This window comes from Zingiber officinale, chromosome 8A (assembly GCF_018446385.1).
Source record: "Zingiber officinale cultivar Zhangliang chromosome 8A, Zo_v1.1, whole genome shotgun sequence".
Classification (NCBI taxonomy): Eukaryota; Viridiplantae; Streptophyta; class Magnoliopsida; order Zingiberales; family Zingiberaceae; genus Zingiber; species Zingiber officinale.
The window spans coordinates 114,272,027-114,295,019 of record NC_056000.1 but is presented as its reverse complement, the minus strand read 5'-3'; the positions used below and the strand labels follow the sequence as shown (position 1 = coordinate 114,295,019).

Sequence of the window (22,993 nt, the reverse complement as noted above, 5' to 3'; positions counted from 1 at the left end):
AACACGGGAGCTCCCCAAGGTGAGTGACTAGGGCGGATGAAGCCTTTGTCAAGTAGCTCCTGAAGTTGCTCTTGTAACTCTTTCAGTTTTGCTGGAGACATGCGATACGGAGCTTTTAAAATTGGACCGGTACCAGGTACCAACTCAATTTCAAACTCCACTTCTCTGTCGGGAGGCAGTCCAGGTAGCTCTTCTGGAAATACTTCTGGATACTCACATACTACCCGGACGTCCTCCTGCTTGAGTCCTTTATGTTCTTCTGCATTCACTATGTATGCAAGAAAACTAGCACACCCTTTAGCTAACATCTGGTGAGCTGCTAGGGAGGAGAGAAGTTTCTGGGTCTTCTTCCTTGGCACTCCCGTGAATTCAAAAGGTGGTTCACCCTTTGGACTGAAGATTACTCTCCTTCTGCAGCAGTCCACTGAAGCACTATACTTGCTGAGGAAATCCATACCCAAAATGATATCGAAATCCTGCATGGCGAGGACTACCAGGTTGACATATAGCTCTCGGTCTGCAACTCGGACTGGTATGGCCCGAAGCCACTGATTGGATTCCATGACTTCCCCAGAAGGTAGGGTCATCAGGAACTTGGAGTTCATACTTTCTGTAGGCACCTGTAATCTGCTGGCAAAGGGTACTGGTACGAAAGAATGGGTCGCCCCAGTATCAAATAGTACAGTAGCTAAATGCTGAAAAATAACTACTTGACATGTTACAACCGTGGAGGCACTAGCAGCTTCTTCTTTGGTGAGGGAGAACACTCTGGCGCTGTCAAAGGTTGGAACTGGTGGAGCTTCCAACCTTCCCTGACTGATATGGGGTCCCTCTAATGCTGCTCCCATGTAGTGCAACTGTGCAGGTTGGCCTCCATATTGCACTGGTTGTGGCTGAGGTGCTTTGAGCTTGTTAGGACATTCTTTAGCCATGTGTCCTTCCTTACCGCAGGAATAACACCCAGTCTTGCCCAAAAGACAGGCTCCTGGATGCATTCTCCCACATTTGGTACAGGGAGGAAACTTGGTCTGCTTGTTTGCTGGTCCTCCCTTCTGATTACCTCCTGAGTTCCACTGCTTTCTTTTATTACCCTTGCCTTTCCAGTTCTGTTTACTTGACTGGGATTTCTAGTTCCCCGTTGACTTATCCTCTATCTTCACTGGCTTGTGCTACGCTCGTTGTGCTTTGATGTTGTTCAGGTAGTGCTCAGCAACTAATGCCCTACTGATCAGCTCTTCACCAGTCTGGGGTCGGTGAGCTCCACTGCTCACATTCAGTGCTATCTGTGGTCTCAGCATTCTCAGCATCAGTCTGACTCGCTCCTTCTCTGTACTTACTAGCTATGGGCAAAGACGAGCTAGTCTGTTGAACTTCTTGGCTGCTTCTTCCACTGACAGGTCACCCTGTTTGAACTCTATAAATTCCTCATAGTGCTTGTTGGTGATCTGTAGGTGGAAGAACTCTTCATAAAACTCTGACTAAAAATCTGCCCAGCTCATCTGATTAGTTGCCCTCTTGGTCTTTATCCTCTCCCACCACATACGAGCATCTCCTGACAGGCAGAAAGAGGCGCACTTGATCTTCTCGACTTCTGGCCAGTCAAGAAGATCCATTGTGCTCTCTAGTGTCTTGAACCAAGCCTGGGCATCCCAGGGCTCAGTCGTGCCTGAGAAGCTCTCTGGTTTCAATTTCAGCCACTGTATGAGGTAAGCTTCTTGCCTCTGAGGTGCTGTGGCGACTCCCTGGGCAGCTGGTGGAACCTCAATTACCGCTGGAGTCTCCGTAGTGACTGCTGGGGGAGGGGGAGGAACTGATTGATGATTTGCCATCAGCTTGGCAATTACTTGTTGCTACTCCGCTACTTGTTTCTGGAGTTGAGCCACAACTTTAGAAAGATTGGGCTCAGTTGCTCTGGGAACTTCGTTCTCTTGAGCTTGGTCCTCAGCACGAACGGTACGGGGACGTCCTCTTCTTGCCATCTAGTTATGCAAGGAAAAAGACTTGATATTTTCTCTATCCTTTCTAACATACACATTTGTACAGGAATAAAGAAAACGACAAAAACTCTTATCTGACTTAAGCACTTATAAGCAATTACTTTATACTGCAAATAGTAATAAAGGAAAGCAATAAAGAAAGAAATTAAATACTTTCTTACTTGAAGACGGCAAGGCTGATGCTGATGTGTGTGTGATCCTAGAGAATGGGAACCGCTCTGATACCAACTGTAACAACCACCCTTCTTACTACTACTCTCTAAGGGTGACCGTTACCTAACTACTACTCTACTCACTAGTGTCACTTATGCTATTATTAGCGACACTTAGATTTATCACGACCCTAGAGGAATCCCTACCGAAAAATTTCGGTAGAGTCTCCCCTGTATCGGTGACCAAATCAACAATACAAACACTATATACACAGCCACAGGCGGCTGGAACATATTTTTCCACACCCACGCATGAATAATAACACAGTAAGTAAAAGAAAACTATTCTAGCAATAGTAAACAAATATCTAACTCCAACAATAGGACATATCAAGCTACAAGTACGGAATAAACTCAATTACAATCCCAACTTCATAATAGTATTTAAACTAAAAGAAACATAAACTGAAACTCTAAACAGGTAGGTCCTAAAAATTCGCTAGCAAACTCTAGATCTCTCCATAGTTCAGTCATCACACACCTCCATCACCACCACCTTGTCGTCTTCCTTTCATATTTTAGCTTTCCTTTTATCTGCAGTAGGAGGAAAAGTAAATCTATAAGCGAAACGCTTAGTAAGTACTAATCTATCTCACAAAAACTCGAAGTGCATAAAAATGCAAACGATACTGAAACTAAAATGCTAAAAGAAAAGCTACATGTACTCATCTAATAGCAAAGTATTCAAATAAACTGCATACTCATGATATACCAGAATAAAGATGAATACTGGAAATAAAACTAAATATGCTCACTAAACTGATAAGAAAAGTAATGAAACTCATGTTGTATGCTTAGAATTAAAGGAACTAAACTTCTGTTGATTCTAAACATAGGTGGTACTTGTTTCATTTACTTATAGCTTTATACTTGAAATTAATCTTTTAATTTCTTTTACTTTTGCTTTTCTTTCTTCTTCATTTTCTTTTTCTTTCTTCTTCTTTTTCTTTGGGCCCAGGCTTAGTACCATCTTATGCTCGCTCTCTAATAGAGACTGAGGTAGTGAGCCTCCAGTCCTATGAGGGTAAAGATCTCGGTCTTACCAGGGCCAAGACCTCGGAATTGGTCACCTGGATTTGTTTAACGACAACCTCGGAAGTCGGGTACTAGCCTCTTACTTTAAATTACTTCTTATCTTTTCTAATTAGACCTTGGCCTTTTCTCTACTCATAACTTCTCATGATCCTCTAAAAATGTTTAATAGGGCACATATGAATACTAAAAATCTGCACATGTGAACAACAAAAATCTGCACACGTGAAACATTAAAAATCTACAAATAAAACAGAATTAAGAACTAATACTGCTCATGATATTCTATACTCATACTTTAAATAAAGGCTATTCTTTCCTTTTTGAGTTGCAAGGAAGATACTAATCCCATTCTTATACATGGCAGCGAGATGAAACACTAATACTACAATGTGAACAGCCGAAATTCTCAAAAATCTGCAAGCATAAATAGAACCTGTTTACACACTTTGATTTGCAATCTAGATCATGCAAACCTTCTAGAAAAGAACTAAACTCAACAATAACTAGCATACCTAGCAAATGTTATAGATTAGCTACGCCACTGATTTGTATCTCACAGCAAGAAACAGCATAACAGGTAATCTAAACATTTCTTATTGCGCTTACTTGCTAAGAATTAAAATGAACTCCTGCTATACATTTAAACTCAAACCATAAATTAGCATGCTTAATATGTATGCTACGGAAGGTAAGGAATGAAAGGGAAAACCCTAGCTTATAATCCTGTTCAACAGCAACCCAAGCAAGAAACTTTCGGCACAGCAACTTAGCATGGTAAATTCTACACAGCAACCTCTAAAGGAAAACTAACGTAGAAATTTCAACACATCAACCCTAGCTTATTCAAAAGGGAAGCCCTAGCATAAAAATCGGAAAACCTAATGCCCTAACATGGAAAATTCGGTACAGCACACCTTAACACAGCAATTTAGCACAGTAAACGCAAACCCTAGCATATACTTCTACTTGGCACAGCAAGATCCGGAAGCAAGGAAACGAAATCCAAACGTTCGGAGCAACTCCTACCACAGGTGAGTAGTACTTATAGCGATTTCTTGGACTTACAGCCGAAGGAAAGGGCTGCTAGGGTTCGGCGAGACTCAAAATCACAGCACCTTCTTTGCGTCTACGTGCTCTCCACGTCGAGGAGGTCACGAGGATGAGAAGGATTCTTGGAAAAAACCCCTCGTTGGCCGCCGGAGGAAGAGCCCTAACTCGGCTTCGTCTTCGCCCAAGCACAGCGTCGTCGCACGCGTCGAGAGAAAGGTAGGAAAGGTTTTGGTCTCGGGGAAAGGAAATTAGGTCTTTTTAAAACTAGGGTTTTATGTATTAACTATAACATATATATTTCTCGCTTCAGACTTATTAACAAAACACTCGCAGCTCGGTTGGTTGGCTGCGTTTGGTTAAGTCGGGTTCGGCCGGAGGTCTTGGGTTCGAGTCTTAATTTCCATATTTTTGGTCAAAACTTCTTTCTTTTTTAAACATACTAAACGACCTCCAAAAATACTTTAAAAATTCCTAAAAATCTCTAGAATATTTTAAAAGTATTTCTAAATATTTTTGAAGACATTTAGAACTCGAAATAGGGAAAATTAGGTCGTTACATTCAAAGTCAAGGAGGAGTCAACATTAGGAACTAACATGACCGCATGGCTCGCCAAGTAGGTCAGCTAAGCGGATCTTTCATATGATCGGATCTCGTGTCCCCTTGGCTCGACAGGACTCCTTGTTTGGACCGAGCCAAGTCTGCAAGCAAGCCGAGCCGAGTCCTCAAGAAGGTTGAATCCTTGAGATGGTCGACATTCATTAGCCGACTCCTCAAGGAGACCGAGCCGAGTCCTCAAGAAAGCTGAGTCCTCTAGATGGTCGACATTCCTTAGCCAACCCGAGTCGAGTCCTCAAGGAGACCAAGCTGAGTCTGCAAGGAGGTCGAGCCAAGTCCTCAAGAAGGTCGAGTCCTCGAAATGGTCGATATTTCTTAACCGACCCAACCCATCCAAGAACAAGGTCTTATTAGATGTTAGAGGGGACTCGACATCAGCTCAATAGTCTAATATCCCTTTTTGTCATTTTGTATAATCATTGTCAGAGAATCAAGGGAATACTCCCTGTATCATCCATACGGTGGAAGCTTCTACTCTACAAAGCACAAGAATGGTGAGTTTATTTCAGGAAAGGAGTTAGAATGCCATAATAGTCAACCCTATTTTAGTAATACATCGATATTCGTACTAAGAGGAAAAGACACCATATAAGGGGATCTCCATCTATTGGCGCAGGTAAACTTCGTTATCCGAGTTTACTATTCATCACCACTGTTCTTCATTTTCTCCACTACCCTTTATCTGACTTGAGCATCAGAGTGCCTACGCAGGGGACCCCTTCCTGGCCCGGTTACTAACGCTTTCTTCTTTTAGTTTTTCTCTATGATGCGTAGGCTCGATTGCAGTACTAGGTCCTTCCTACTTGAAGCATTCTCACGGTCAACATCAAAGTTACCTATCCAACGTGTCGTCTTTCCTGATTCTAGACAAGATCAACATTGATTGACATTATTCAATACATGACAACATCATGTTATATTAGCTATGAATCATAAGTGCTACAACATAAATAATTTATTTCTTATCAAAACTAGTCAGCATTATGTTATATCAGTTATGATAGCTACTATAATTGTTTAGTCTTCTACTTGTGTAACAATTATGAACATATACGTGCTATAATAACATTAAAAAATATGGGTAGTTTTAAAAATCTGAAAAGGAAACAGAGGCACCCTTTGATTATTCCAATAAAAAAGATTTTTTTTTTTCTAAAATTGTCGTATTTGTACACAACCTTATTTTTAATTAATTAAATTATAAATGAATGTTATATCAATTTAAATGGTTAGGATTTTTATCTTTTAAGAAAATGACAAAATCAAGGTATTTTAAGAGGAAAAAAACTCGCTTTGGTCAACTCTTGTTAAAAAGAAAAAATTAGTACATGAAAAAAAAAAATAGATCCTTAAGTTATTTACTCGATCCCCTAAGGGACGGCGGATCCATGATTTTAGATTTAGGAGGCTGTATAGTAAATAATGAAAATAATTATTATATGTTCTATATAATTTTCAATAACAAAAATACAATAATTACTATACGGTTGTTTTTTTAATTTTTAAAGTCTATATTCACATTTCTAGTAATTTCTCTCTTAAGATATACCATTAATACGTCTGAGAGAAAAATATTCATTTTACACTGAATCATTGTTCTCAATATATTCATAGCAGAAAATAATCATTATGTAGTAATAGTGGAAATTGAAATAGTAAACATAAGTACAATCACCCCTAAAAATAAGATTGTATATAATAGACTTGTGAGTTTTCATCAACCATTGTCTTAACTCTGAAATGATTGAAAACTTTTTATAGTCAGATTATTTGACTACATTATACTTGTAACGCTTCAATTGTATCTCTAATTTTTGTCAAATTTTTTTTCACATATTCCGATCTTCTTGTAGGATATAGAACAATTAAAAAATTTGAAAGGAACCGCTTGCAAGGGAATAGAGAATTCCTTGCTGGAGTGCTCATGTTGAGTTTACTGCATCATCCAAATCTTGTCAACCTAATTGGCTATTGTGCTGAAGGAAATCAAAGAATCTTAGTATATGAATACATGGCATTGGGCTCTTTAGAGGATATCTACTTGATAAATCATGAATAGAGAAGATCCTTGCTGCAGGGCCAAACTTCTGAGCCATGGTGAAAAAAGAGCAAAAATAGAGAAGTAAAGAGGTAGTTTGTGTGGAAGAGTTAAAGCTTAGAGATGACCTCAGTTATGTAGAACATACTTAATGGTAGTCAGTCGTGTGTTTTTCCCTTCTCTTTAATGTGATCTCATCTCATGTTACTACAAGCCATCCAGAGCATAATGAAATATGATCTCAAGTCTGTAGTTTAATTTGTAGTTGTTTGCCGCCGATTAACACATGTAGATTTTTGGATCAAACATGCATTTTGTACATGGTTGTATAGCTTGTGCCATCTTTGTGTGATTGGAAAATCAAATGTCATCTTTAAGGAGTGTTGCACATATGCCAGGAAGGCAAGCAACAAAGCAACTTAGAAGTATAGAGAAGAAAAAGAAGAATAAAAAAGAAATACAGAGGAGAAAAAGAAGAGCTTCTTTATATTTTTGAATTGTAAATTTAGGAGGAAAACAAATGCAATAAGCATATATTGCCCCAGCTGTCCCTTTCCCATGTAAATCCGCCCCTTTCCCCTGCTATATGGTGATATATATTTAAATACATTTTATGGTATTTTATTATTATTAATTAAGTTTTTTTTTATCTTCTCTTTCTCATTTAATAGACTTATTTGTCATATTTTTATATCATAAATCATTTATATTAGTTATATAAGTACATATTTATATAATTTTGAACGTGTTTCTCAGATTTTGTTCTCGTAATTCCAATTTTCTTTTTAATATTTTCATTTTTTATCTTGTTGATCTTCCTATGTCCAACCAGTTATCTTAACAATTTTCATAGACATGACTCTTTACCTTCTACTCATGTATGTTTGAATGATAGTCCAACATTCAATTTTATATAATATCCATCATTTTATAGAATTTCTCTTTTACTTTACGATCATAAAGAACATTTAATGTTCTTATCCATTTCAACCATCCTAATTACAAGATCTCTCAACTCTTCTATCATTTTATAAAACATCGATCATTTTATATCTTAATAATTATTTTATTATGTCTAATATTATTAAACTTAAATTTTATATATTTTATTTTTATTATAGTCTAGAATCACTGCTAATATTTCTCAAAAAAAAAAATTCAAATTTAACATTCTAGGTGTCTCATGAATTTATTCATGATTACGTATAAAAAAGAATATCTTAAAATTGATGTATTAATATCACCCTATCTTTATATATAAAAATTTAAAATTAAAAAAATTATTTCAATATCTTGCAGATCGTCTTCTCCTCCATTCAGTTCCAAGTGGCCTGCAGAGGGGAATAAGCAAGTAAAGGATTCTTTCCTGTCCAAGAATCTGCCCATCATGTGGGAAGAAGAAGATGTTTAACAAGTTGTAATATATTCAACATGATATAGGGATTCGTTACAAATTTAAGTATTTAAAAAATAAATAAATTATCTGAAATTGGTTAATGGACTTAGAGAATTTGAAATAAGATAAAATCAATTAAATAAATGTCCTTAAAAAAAATTAACATAATATATTGTCTTAAGTGATTTTTCGAATATGAATGTGTCCAAAAAAAAAATACAATTCAAATTTAAAAAATCACATATCTAAATGTATTAGGTCAAATTGATTTTTGAAGACATATATATAATCAAGAAAATTATACGAACACAAAAATTAATTTCGTATCGTTCTGAATTCTATAATTACGAGCTCTTTAGATTCATCTCATTCCGAGCTCTTTAGATTCATTAATTAATCGTCTTCGGACAATTTTTTTTAAAAAAAAATACTCAGGTTTGGGATTTGCGAGATTTGTTGGAAAATTTACAATGAATCAATGGATTCGTTGGAAAATTTGCAACGAATTTCACATTCATCGCAAATTCTTAATAATAATTCATAAAAATTTACAACAAATTCAATATTAATAGTAAAATATTCAACAAATTCTAAATTCATTATAAAATCTAGAACGAATAATATTTTCATCGCAAATACTAGGACAAATGGTTTATTTATCACAAATTTTACAATAAAATTTAACGATAAGAAATTATTTATTGTTGAATTACGATAACCCAGGACAAATTATTTATTGTTGAATTCGATAACCGAGGAGTCCGCATGAGGGGAGAGCTCTGATTATCCTTTTTACTAAATTAGTTGTTAATTAGCAATAATTTATTTTTTTCATAAAATTCAGGGAGAAAAAAACGTTGTCGTAAATACTTATCCCTAAATAACTGATTTTTTTTTCTAGCGATGTAAACGAGTCCAGCCTAATCCTGCCATGGCTCCAAAGCAAACAAATCCAATTTCCAAAACCACCCTTTCCGATAGAACAATAAACTTTCACCACTGGAATCACCAAAAAAAAACGAACTTTGGATACATCGATTGATCAGTCTTCCACATTACATAACCCTGAGTTTACCTGAGGAAACAGATTCAAAACGTGCTGTGATAATTATCCGCCATAAATCAACTCCAAGAAAACCAAAACCAAACAAAGAAGCAATGCCCGCCCCTCTTATGAAGAAATCGAAGAGTCTCTAAATACTTTGGAGTTGCGAGAAGGAAATCCGGATGACAGACCGCGCAATGGAGCTTGCATGCTTGCACACAAGGGCCTCCGTAGCTTGTGCCTCGTCCTCAAACAGAATCAGCGCCTGCTTCTTCCCATTCACCTCGAAGAGTTTTGTGCTTAAAATTGTGCCGTGCTCCTCCAGGTGAGTGAGAATCTCCTCCTCGGCGATGTCTTGGGGAAGAGATGACAAATGGATCATCTTTGTTGGGGAGCAACAATACTTGTAGTTTTTGACCGCATTATTGTTGAAGCGGTTAAGGCTTGAACCAGCGTATTCACGAGTATCAGATGCTGGAGTGATGCTTGGATACTTGGAAAAGTTCAACTCCAACCTCTTCCCAAACAATAATGATCCCTACAATCAAAAAAAAAAAAAGTTACATGTGTTATAAAAAAAATGCAAATACAAATTACAATGATTAAACTACAAACCAACCTTCAAAAAATGTACAGCTAATTCTGCCTGGAAGCCATCCTCCATCTGAACAAGAGCATGGTCAGGTTTGTTGCGTAGCAGTTTTATTCTTACAATATTGCCATATATCGAGAACAAATTGAAAAGCTTATCTTCATCAATTTTCTGCAGCACGTGGAAGAATAGATTAACGAAGTATTATGAATCATTCTAGGAAGAGAACTCAATTAAAAGTCTAACTTACATCAGGATCTAAATTAGTTACTAAGATTGTAGACCTGTCATTAGTACCAGTAACTCCAGGAGGCAATCCTCCCCCAAATGCAGCTGCAATTGCTGCAGCGTTACCCATCTAATAAAACAAATGTTAGCGCTGCAAGTAAACACGAGAACAGAATGCCACGGGGATATTTTGATGCAAAGAAAAATATAGTTCGATCAACCATCCATAAAGATGTGTAAACCACAATTAAATACGGCAAAACCTGTATGGGGAAATACCATCAAACTCACCTGACCATAGGCAACTGAAAGAATGCGAAAATGCTAGTCAGCAAACAAAAGACACTTAATGGAAACAAGAAAAAATTACAAAAATACAAACCTCTGCCGCCAGATGATTGAAGAGCATAGAGACTTCCGGCATCACCATAACCAGGCTGCTGCAAGTCAGCAAAAGAGAGCACAATGCCATCAGAATTCAGAACACATTAGTATATTACCTATAAGGAAAATATCCATTAACTGGTATCTTACAACTATTTAAATAGACATGTAAAGACAACTCACTTGTGATGATCTACCTCTCTGTTCAGTGGGCAAAGATGGATTTGTGAAATCTCTGAGTAAAGACCAAAGATAGATCTCAGTAAATTATTTGAAAAAAAAAAGAAAGAGACTATTGTTTTGAGTAGCAGCTAGTCTGTGCATTACTATTCTCACATTACAGCCTGGATGTTTGGAAGATAGTGGACAAGAGTAGGAGTGCAAAAAAGATTATATGAAAGCACTGAAATTTTGAACAGCTACCTACATTTTACTAGAATCTGACATCTGTAATGTCTAGAGATGAAACTTTGGCCATAAAGAAACAATGATCTTAATTGAAATATATCATCATTCAGACAAGAATATGAGCTTATGTAGTAGTCCACATCCTAGAAGAGAAAGACACATTGGTCTAGCCAGCCCATTTCCTAGGTTGAGCAGTATTCCCATGCAATCTGAACCCAAATAACACACCAGTGCTTCAGATTCATTAAAAGTGCATACCTGGATCTGTCGTTGTTGTAATTTACTTGCAACTCATTGAGACTGGATTTGAACAAACAAACAGAAAACATGTAAGACAATAGAAAAGCTGAATAATAAAACTGAGCAGGAGAACATTCAGAGAGAAGCTAACTTTGAAAACTGTATATCTAACTGACAGCAACCATCATATATATTGCGTCCCTACATAAATAACATAACCATATATAATCATCTTATGAGACATCTAAACATATTAGAATTTATCAAATTATAATTACTTGTAGAGAACTTCTTGCTTGCACTGCACTTTGTTGTGATTCAAACTGGATAAGGGCCTGGAAACCTACAAAAAAATGATATGTTTCAAAAAGCTTATGCCATGATAAAAATGTTAATAACTCAAAGTGTGTTCCGCCAACATAAACAACAAGAAAAGGCAATTACTTCTGAAAATGAAATAAATCAACAAGGAACAAAAGCAAAGAGGGAAACCAACAAGGGGAATTATAGATGACTAAAGACATCTGGAGAATACATATTAAAATCATAAGGACCAAATCAGCAAGGGAAATTATAGATGCTAACCAGCTGACTTCTGGAACGTCACAATTTTCTCCACGTATCCACATGGAGAAAAAACTTGCTGCAACACCTCCACTGTGATAGGATAAAGCATTTGATGAATTGTAACTAAGAGAATTCGATTGGGTGGTGAATCCTGAATGTTCAACAACAATTCATTAAGACAATGGAACAATGAAAGAATGAAGCAAACAGAAAAAGTTGTGTATTTCTAGTCAGATATTATGGTAAGCATATTTGACAATCTAATAGACAAGTTGGAAAACAAGGTACTATACATAAGAACAGACATTTGTTAATGGGGAGATAACCATGCATAAATTTAAAGAAATAAAATATTATCTCATAAAATTGCAATATATTTGACTAATAATGTAGAAATTAGAGCAAATTTGAACACAAAGTGTGAATAATATAAGTGAAAAGTGTGAGACAAGAATCAGACACTATCTTTATAGTGCAATTCTGCAACTTGATTGAAAAAACAACCAACTTATTCTAACCATCCGAAACTTGAAGAATGTCACATTTGCAAGACCTTTAACCATAAGTTCAGTAGCATAAACAAGACTATAAAGATTTAGCATCCTTAACAGCCATATGACACAAACTAACAGTTAATCAACTCAACCTAACTCTACCTCTTGTCTTGCACCAATCATTTTCAGTGTACAGAACTAACTCTAACGCCAACTTTCCAGATATGCTAAAACCCATAGGCCACAAAACAATCGTAGGAATGACCAAAATTTCAGTAAATATTATCTTGCATGATAAAATTTCATTAGAAGTGTAGTGCAAACAAACAAGACATCTTTCTTGTATATATTTTTCTCAGGTCACAAAGTCAGCTCCTGTGCAAATGCATCATTTTCCCCAATTCTTCCAATCAAAAGGTCAAAAAATGCAAGTAAATTATTTCAAGAAAATGACAAATTTGAATTATAATAAGAAACCAATTGAGATTTGCCTAAAATTCAAGAGCAACATCCTATATAAATAGTACACTATTTAAACTTTTTAACATACATCACTATGCAGTCTATGCTAATTTTGGTACCATCTCTTCACTGACTGTGATCCAACCAGTAAAGGTAGGCCTTTCATGGGCTAATAGTGGAACTCTAATACTAAAAGGTAAGAGAACTACAGTCTGACAATTAAGAATCAATTTCAATAAATGGATATGATAACAAAATAGAAGAGACTAAATCAGGAAAAATAGGAAAAGGATCCTCCCAACAAAACTGATCATGGCGTGAATGACAATTAAGATTAATTAGGAGTTATTATAGTAACCAAGAAGAAAGGAAAATTACAGGACTCCTATTAAGCACTTTATGACAACCTACTATCAGAAAATGTATAGCTGCTTGGCTAGCAAGTTTAGGTCTTCCTGGAAGAAAGCAAGTTGATAGACATAAAGTTGGATTGTTAAAGAACTTCTTCATTAAAAGTCATATTCCTGTTTACTTGAATCTCCAGCCAAAAACATTGGCTAGAAGACAATAGTCAGGACAGAGAGAACAGGTAAGAGATAACATTAAGGCTAGAAGAGATGACTAAATGCAAAACTATGTGTAGTACTTTCGTCCTATGCTTCACCATGGCTTTCCAGTAAGCATATGTCCTTTTACAGAGTTAGATTGATGAGCAGACCCTACAACCTAAAAGACTCCCAAAACATCTATGATAAAGACAATCTCAATCTAAGTTATAGATAATATATTTTGGGAACTTGACAATCTGTAACATATATTAGTGGTTTTTGAACATATCCCTACCATCTTAAAAGCAAATCAAATAATATCACAGGCAATATAGACTAATGCAGTCCAAATGGACGATTCAAAATAGTTGAAATTCATTGTTTGTTGTTGAAAAGTTTGCTTAGTGTGACAGATAATGAGAATTATCCTAATTTGTTATAAGGATAAAGTGATGTAAACATGGTTCTGAACTCAAAATGGCATACATAGTATACATAGCAACATTGATACTTGCCATCCTCAAATGGGTATAAACTTTATGTTCAATGAATTAAAAATTGAAGCAATGAATTTAAGTTTTTTTTAGTTGTTACACACAAGTTCATATGTTCAACATGTTAATTCATAACACATTACAAAAATAAAACTAAATTCAAAATGATTGATATTGTAGGCTAATATACTGATTTAGAACATGAGACATCAAGTCACAGAAACTGCCTCAAGAGAGCCAAAGACAACTTAGCTGATTACGAACCTGATCACCTTTGCGACCTTGCGAGCTTTGATCTGTTGTTGTAAGTTCTTGATGTGAGGAAAATTGTATATATACATTTCGTCCCCTGAAAAGCCACAACTAATGTACAATTAGCTCCTCATGATGCCATAATAATAACACAAAACTGAAATCATATACAAGACTTCATCATAGCCAGAAACATGAAAAATCATTTTTGTTAGTTAATATGGTAGAAATATGGAAGAAAAATATAAGATCAACAGGATCAAACTGTTCAAATAATATTATAAAACTAACAGGTTTTGATTCGTTAGAAAAAAGATAAATGTGATGCACAAGTGAGCCAACATATGGATAAAGATTTTCATAGTTGAAGCTGAATTAATCAATGAAAACTTCTCATATTAGGATCCTAGATAAATTGTTTTCAGTTTAGTTGTTACAACAGATACATGAAAAGAATAAGCATACATTAAAAAGATTGCTAACTTGGTAAACATTACTTCAAGCAAACTTGAATAGATGAATGCATAATTGTCTGAACCATGAGTACTTCAAAAGAAAATAAATCATCAAGGCATGACATTTTGTGAACTCAAGAACAAATCTGGTGCACTAAAATGACAATCAGCCACCAGGGTACCAACTGTCAAAATAAAAAGGCTTCAAGATTATTTAATCAATTGTAGTGATAATTTGTATAGTTGACATGGAACCTTTTTTTGCTTGAGGGGATTAAAATAGCATAGAGAACTTGTCAGGGGAAGGAAAGAAATGAAGAGGGGAAAGATATAAAATGAGATATTCTTTCTTCCCATTTCCAGTCATTTTCTAGACAAAAGAAGTTGAGAGAAAACTGGGCTAGATTTCTCTCTTTTGCTTTTCACTTTCTGTCTCTTTCCAAAAAAGAGAAGGAAAAAAAACAAATTCTCTTTCCAGCCATTCGGTCTCCTCACTTCTTTCAAACTAAACAAGCTTCAACTTATGAGATGATTGATGGGATATAATTCATGATCAATCCATGTCCTATATAGTAAATGAAGAGATTCATACACCAGTGGATAATCTCAAAAAAACTCATATAGAAAGTATTTGAGATGTCAAGAGATTACTAGTTATTGGAAGGCCTGTGGTTTCTTTAACTTGGGGCTTTAGATTTTAGGTAGGTTTGTGGATATGAACCTTTTGCTGGCGGTAATGTCACTTATTTTTTAGGAAAAGACTCCCTCTTTGCCATTATACAGTTCACTGGAGAAGTAGAACTACTAAGAAAAAAAAAATACCCCAACAGAACTAATTTTGACCATGATGCTTCTGTCTTTTATCTATTTTCCAATCATTAAAACCGGATCCAATGTATATTATTTGGTAATCAAATCTCTAACAACTTCCATTATGTCTTCCCAGTTGATAATTCCAATATCTTCTCACTGTTATAATTTTTTTTAACCTTGCATCATAACAAGTCTCGTTTACTGGACCATCATTTAATATGTAACTCATCGCCAACGCCTCAAGATGTTAAAAAGATGTAACTTTCAGCAAAGCATTGATTTTTTTTAAGTTACAATCATGAAGCATTCATCCTATGGTGAATCCAAATAGGATAAAAGCACAAACAACAAGAGAGGATATCCTGGATCTGACCTGACGCTCGGTTGGACATTCGTGTAGTACTGAATAACATTCATTGCAGAAGCTAAATCATGCATCTGAAGAAGAGCCTGTTACGAAAAGACAAGAAGATGGTCGCTGAAATCTAAGGACACAATTTCAAATCAGAAATAGCCATCTCAGTTACAAGGGACGCGGCAAAAAAACCTGGTTTTTGGCTCGTAACATCACAAGCTTGGTGACAACTCCAAAAGGTTGCACCAACTGAAGAAGGTCATTCTGCATAAAGTATGAGACTTGGAATTAACTCTGACGAAGAACAAAAATTGCATAAAATGGAAGACAGTAAAACAAAGGAAATTACTTCAGATATCTCGTGGCCTACGTTACGGACGTGAATGACTTTGGAGGGCTCCGTCATTGTTCACTTCTTCCTCTAGATCAATCCTGAAAGCAAAAGAATCTCAAAGACATTGCAAACGGGCAGGAAAAAAAAAATGAAATGTTAATCCTTAATTCCCCCAGAAAACGCAAAACAAGAGGAATCCAAATAATCAAGAAAAAAGAGAGATTTAACTCCACGTAAGGAAGGGGACAATAAAACCAAATCTAACACTAACACATCAAAGGAGTCAAAAAAAAAAAACACAAACCTAACCGAGGTAACCCTGCGAGATCTCAAATCGAGCTAATAGGATGGAATCGATAGCTCGTCACGCGAACTCGGATCCTCGTTGAGCCATAGATGTCGAGGGGCGTCGACACTTGCTGGGTAGAAAGGGGGCGACGGGAGCAACAGCGGTAAGCCCTAATGGATAGAAACTCGAGATGACCAAATCTGCATGTGCAGTGCACCTGCGGGACATGGAGAAGCTACGTCTCATTCCCCAATCTAAACCGTCAGGTCGGTAGGGCCCTGGAAGTCGTCATTTCCAACCGTCTGATGAAAACGTAACAGAACAGATCTCCTAAAAATATATATAATTACTTTTGCCACAGAAATTTTTTATAGAAAAAAAAAAACTTCCTAGAATATTATTTCTACCTTAATTTGTAGACAATATTATATTTTTAATCTACACTCGATCACCTGCATAGAGGACTGGAGGCATCCACCGGATCGGAGTCTAGTCAGAACCATCCTCGAAGCGCAAGATAGCAAGATGAAAGGCCATCTACCTAACAGCTGTTTAAAAATCTAAGCCCGATTAGGCCCCTTAGACCGTCATCCATCCGTTCAAATCCATAACCGAATCAATGAGCTAATTACAGTTTGGGCCCCAAATTAACCCGGTTTATTTTTTTTTATTCGACCGTTAGACCATTTGTATACGGGTGAGATTATTTTGATCATTTTTTTTACTATGATTTAGTAATTTTACTACGATTTAATAACTATTATTCTCCAAACTCTAAAGCTCTATATAGAAGCTAGTAATTTCATTATTTCACGTTGTCTTCTCTACTTTCCTCTTTGAATTATGAAATTTTGATGACTTTCGACTTCAAAACTTCAATTCTAAAGGGAAAAAGTTCATCTCAGTCTCGGGAGAGCAATAAACAGAATCACTCTGGATGTGGATCTCGATAATATTTAATTTATAGATGATGAACCAAAGCAACTTTGGACAACCGAGACATAAGAAAATATTAGAACTTCTAAGATTCAAGATATTTTATTTTAAAATCGTCTATTTTTACTAAATATTTTAAGAAAAATACTCTTTCGTCCAGAGAATTATGTGCAAATATAGATATTGCAAAGCCTCATATAAATTTCAATTGAGTGGTTGTTATGGGTCATTGAAGCAACACGTCGAAATGAAACACCATATTAAATTTGGATTCGAACGTTCTCAAATTCAACTATCCAAATTTTCATCGACTAGTGGAGGTATCAATTCAAATTTATTAGCTAAATTTATTGTTTAGAACATCTTTCTTTTATTTTTGAGTCTAAATATACATTTTAAGATTTTTATCAAAAATCACTTAATCCATATATGAGTGTAACTTGATATTGGATCGATAACTTTTGAACAATTCAAAAATATTTATTAGTGTATCGAGTTTTTGATGATGTACACATTGCTTACAACGTCTAGGGCTGTAAATGAACTAAGCGTTCGTGAACAAGCTTGGTGTTCGGCTTGGTAAGAGTTTGTTTATGTTCGTTCAATATACATAAGATTAATTAAACAAATAAGCTTGAACAACTTGTTAAGCTAAACAAACAAGCTTGAACACATATGTGTTCAGCTCGTTAACGTTCGTGAACAACGTTCGTGAACAATGTTCGTGAACAACGTTCGTGAACAACGTTCGTGAACAATGTTCACGAACCATATTTATTAATAAAACTCTTTCAATATGCTAAATAAATAATAAAATAAAATAAATAAATTTAAATTATCAATCTTAATAACTAATCAAACAATTAAAAGTTTCAAACAATCAAACAATCTTGAATTGAGAGCTTGATAACATCTAAACGAACCAAGCTCAAACCAAGCTCAAGCCAAGCTCGAACCAAGCTCAAGCCAAGCTCGAACCAAGCCCAAGCCAAGCTCAAGCCAAGCTTGAATTGAGAGCTTGATAACATCTAAACGAACCAAGCTCAAGCCAAGCTTCAAACAAGCTCAAGCTCATAAAAAATAAACCAAGCCAAGCTTGAACACTCATTTCAAAAGCTTGGTTCATTTTAAGCTCGGCTCGGCTCGGCTCGATTATCTTATCAAACAAGCTTGAACACCCCAAAGCTCGGCTCGGCTCGGCTCGTTTACAGCCCTAACAACGTCTTTCAATTATTATGCTTAATTTTAGAAGATGGATTAACTTCAAAAATACTTTTAATATAATTTGATAATGCTAGTTCTAAATATAAATATTGATGAACTTAAATTTATATGTAACATATTATTAGTCATTTATTTTTTTCCCATATTTGTGTGTATAATTATATGTCTTGTTTTAAATTTATGCATTCATAGTATAATGAAACAATGTGTAAATTTTATAAAATTAATCAAATGAGACCTAAGAAATTACCACATGATATACCAATATGTTAAAATTTAATATATATAAATTATTACAAAATTCATTCAATATAGAAAATTATTTTTTTTTGTACAAAATACTAATGTATATTTAATTTTACAACAAAAGAATATATATAATAGTATTTATAAAATTTTAAAAATATTTAATGATGCAATTCTTCTATGGTTAGTATATATTTTTCATTTAGTTATGATGAATTTTTATAACATAATTTTAATTTTAAATGAATATGTTATGGAATGAAAAATAATAAGCACAATACTATTTTATAAGGTAATAAGGGTAAAAAGGTAAGTAAAGCATATGGTCTTTGATTCCCTTATATTTAAGGGATATTGGTACCTCAAGCAGTTTTGATATAATCAAACAAGTTAAATTAGATTTTGTTGTGTTTAACCTTGTGTCTAAGTGTACAGGAACTTAGGAGCACAGAGCGTCGAGGAAAAGACACAGCTAGCAAGAAGAACGGCACGGGAGAGAGTTGACAGGCTCGGTGCGTCTGAGGGACGAGGTGCTGCGGAAGAGTACGCGAGCGAACGAGAATGAGGTGCCCGACATTTCCAATGGACGAGAAGTGGGAGCAGAAGCTTGCTTCAGAATGCCGAAAGTTGGGTTCGGGTGATGCCTATTCTGGATGGCCAAAATCACCCAAGCGAACGGAGCCAGAGCGAAAGACCCGGACCAAAGCAAACAAAGCCGAAGCTGGAGGCCTGGAGAGAAAGTCAACAAAGGGTTGACTTTCACTTTCGGGGCGCTCGAAACCATTCCGGGCATCCGGAGCAATCTGGCGTGCCCGGATCAGTCTGGGGTGGCTAAAACCCAAAATTTAGCTAAATTCGACGTGGCACGTACCGTTGCGTCGGGGATAAAATATTATCCCATTTTAGGCGTCTCGAGTAGGGTTATATAAGCAGTCTTGCTCCCAGAAGCTAACAACAACAAGAAAGATCTAAGCAACACTTGTACACACTTCCTTTTCTGTTTAGCTTTGTCATTTTGAGCTTTCATTGCTATAAAGAGGTTTCTCTGCCTGAAGGCGAAATTAGTGTGACTTCATCTATCCTGGTTTAACAACTTTCCCGGTTATAATCAAGTAAATCTACTGTGCCTCTGTCTTTTACTCATTCTATACTTCTACAAGTATTATTTTAAGTTATAAGTCCGAGAAAGTTTTTTTTTGTTTAGATTTGTACAGGAGCTATTCACCCCTCGCCCCCCCCCCAACCCCTCTCTAGCCAGCCACCAAGGGTCCTAACAAGAGATACCAACTTAAATAAGTGTAATAACTTTTTTATATATTTTTTAAAAATAATTTTTAAATAATATTTAATAAATAATAATAATTTTTAACTATCGTGAATTGTGAAGTAAATCATAATTGATAGTTTTGAATCATGAATCATAACTACCTTGTGTTGGATCGAAAGCGCTAGAGGGAGTTGAATAACACTCGTGGTTTTTTCACTTTTTCGCGTAAAACTATTGAGAGAGAAAATACAGTGGAAAGAAAGAGTATAAGAAAATAAACAGTTGATACAAGTTGATTTACTTGGTTCGAAACCTATGACAACTCCTACTCCAAGGCTTGTGATCGTCAATTACTTTCGTTGAGCAATCCACCAATAGTTCGAATGAGATTACAAAATTTAAGTACAAGAACTACAATAATTTAAAATGTTGTAAACTAAATTATACAGACGACTTAAAGAATTGAAGTTACGAGCTTTTGATCATCAGAGAAGTATTTCGACATCGTAGAGTCATTTCTGGAGTAGCACGTAGGAGAGAAAATTGTTCGAATCGATGTGTTGAAGGTGTTGGTTGAATCCTCTTTTTATAGCTCCATCCGGGCACTTAGACTCCTCCCTAGGCGCCCCTACAAGGGGGGATGTGACGTGCTCTCGTCGAAACTTCATCCAACAAGTTTTATCCATCTCCAGGTGCCCGAACTGGTCCAAGTGCCTAAACTGCTGACGTGGGTCGACTACCGAAGCGTGACACCATAGCTTGAAGATGAATTTTACCCGATCTGGGTTTCTAGACCAGTCTGGGCACTCAGACCATCCGGGTGCTCTCAGTGATGAATGCTGGCCACCCGACGCGCTCTATCTCAACCACTGACCTGGGTGCCTAGAGTAACTTCAAGCATTCTTTGTTTTCCAGCCATCTTTATTCTACATATAGGTTAGTCCAAGTAATAATATATAAAGCAGAATACTATTTGACAATCTCCGAACTATCTAGTCCTAACTTTGAATTTCACTAAAACTCTAGGTCGGATCAACATCTACTATTCCCTCAACGAGGAACATGCATTCACCTACTCCTCTCAGGAGAGTTTACCTTTTACCAAATTTGTCATCCAGACAGTTTGCACTTTTGCTCAGCACCCGAGACCTCAGGACTTTCCGCTAAACGTCCAAACATTGACCAATTCAGTCTTTCACCTAGTGTCTATGACCTCCAGGACTTCCACCTAATGTTCTCGACTATAGTATTTTTACCCGACGTTCTTGACCTGCCAAGACTTTGCTCAGTCCCAGAGGACCAAGACTTCTATGCTTAGCCACGGTTAGGACTTTCCACCTGCCTAATGTCTACTAAAACTTTTACCTTGCCTAAGATAACTTCAGACTTTCCTATATACTCAGTCAAACTTGTTAAAACAATAATAAGACTTAACTATGAACCATTTAACAATATCAAAACTCATGTTTGATTATCTGGTACTCCTTGTACTAACAATCTCCCCTCTTTTTAATTATGACAATACGGTTTAAAGTTAAGTAAAACATAAAGATAACATTTTAACCAGTTAAATAAAAAACATATTTTCATAAATAAGATTTTTCATTGTATGCTTTTTCAAAGTAACAAATAACTTAGAAAAATGTTTATGCTTTCAAAGTTAAAGTTTTGTAAGTTAATATTTTTTTAAAAAAAAATAGCTTTATCTTCCCTGAAAATAATACTTTTTGAAATAACATTTAATTTTGAAAACTTCTTTTAAAAAACTTAACTTTTGAATTATTACTTTACTTTTGAAAATACCAAAAATACTTAACTTTTGAAAATACTTAAAAAAAATATTTACACTTTCAAAGTTAAAGTTTTCTAAGTTAAAATTCTAAAAGAATATTTTAACTTTAAACTCCCCTAAATATTAGCATTTTGACTGTGAAGAACTTTATAAAATATCAAACTTTTAAAATCTACTTTTCGAGGGAAAATACTTAACTTAGTTTTTGAAAAAGATTCTCCCCTTGAAAATAATAATTTTTGAAATAACACTTAATTTTAAAAAGCTTAACTTTTGAAATATTATATTTCTTTTAAAAATACTAAAAGTATTTAACTTTTAAAAATACTTAACTTTTAACCTCTTTTTTCTCCCCTTTGACATATATCAAAAATAAGTAAAAAAAATTAAGAGTATTTTTTCAAACACTTTTTGAAAAAAATCAATGATTTGAAATTCCTCCCCCTTAATTGATACTTCTCTTTCCCCTTCGGCATATATCAAAAATAAGTAACAAAAATTAAGAGTGTTTTTTCAAACACTTTTTGAAAAAAAATCAATGATTTGAAATTCCTCCCCCTTAATTGATACTTCTCTTGAAAATAATATTATAGAAAATTTAGCAACTTCGACGTGGTTTTAAAGGGTAAAAATTTTACACTGTGTTTCAAAATAAAAATATTTTAAGGATAGGAAATTTTGAAATCAATTTTGAAAAGTTTTTTTTTTAAATTGTATAACTAAAATTAATACTTGCAAAAATAAAGAACTGGGTGATGCGGTGATAAAGGGGGGCTCACTCAATGCGGGTCAAAGGATGGATAGAGCAACCGACGTGGAGGTCAAAGTCAAGGTGATCAACGGCAAAGAGTTGGACACTGAGGGGCCAAGCGGATCTCTCTAGTAGTGGTAGATCGGGCATGTATTGCCTGATTGACAACAGGCCCGTCCGAACGAAGCGCCCATCCAGCCAAAACCATTAGACGATCGTCACAAACTATAGGAGCATGCGTACGACTGGAGCGTTAGTCTGGTCGGACGGAAACTAACTACCGAGACCTGTCTCCTATAGAGGCCGAGCGGAGATTAACTACAATGGTCGGTCGGGCCATACAATGGTTTGTCGGTAACAGGCTTATCCAAGTTGACCACCCATTCAACCAAGACCATCAGACGGTTGTCACAAAGTAGAGGAGCATGCGTATGACCGAAGCGTTAGTCCGGTCGGGCAGAAACTAACTACTG

At 35.7% G+C, this 22,993-nt stretch overlaps 1 protein-coding gene across 2 annotated transcripts; it reads right to left on the bottom strand.

Moving 5' to 3' along the window:
* Positions 1-9,349: 9,349 nt before the first annotated feature.
* Positions 9,350-16,532, bottom strand: LOC122009997 (polypyrimidine tract-binding protein homolog 3-like). Of its 2 annotated transcripts, none has more exons than XM_042566332.1 (15): positions 16,320-16,532; positions 16,031-16,113; positions 15,874-15,945; positions 15,700-15,776; positions 14,071-14,155; positions 11,827-11,959; positions 11,520-11,584; positions 11,393-11,442; positions 11,260-11,301; positions 10,777-10,828; positions 10,592-10,646; positions 10,501-10,514; positions 10,232-10,339; positions 10,009-10,152; positions 9,350-9,927 (listed from the first exon to the last, which is right to left on the bottom strand). In XM_042566332.1, the coding sequence occupies exons 2-15, from the start codon at positions 16,085-16,087 to the stop codon at positions 9,538-9,540; spliced, it is 1,344 nt and encodes a 447-aa protein (XP_042422266.1). In that variant the 5' UTR covers positions 16,088-16,113; positions 16,320-16,532; the 3' UTR covers positions 9,350-9,537. The 2 variants fall into 2 exon arrangements, with proteins under 2 accessions (XP_042422266.1, XP_042422264.1); XM_042566330.1 differs by having other exon boundaries at positions 10,592-10,649; positions 16,320-16,531.
* Positions 16,533-22,993: the final 6,461 nt, after the last annotated feature.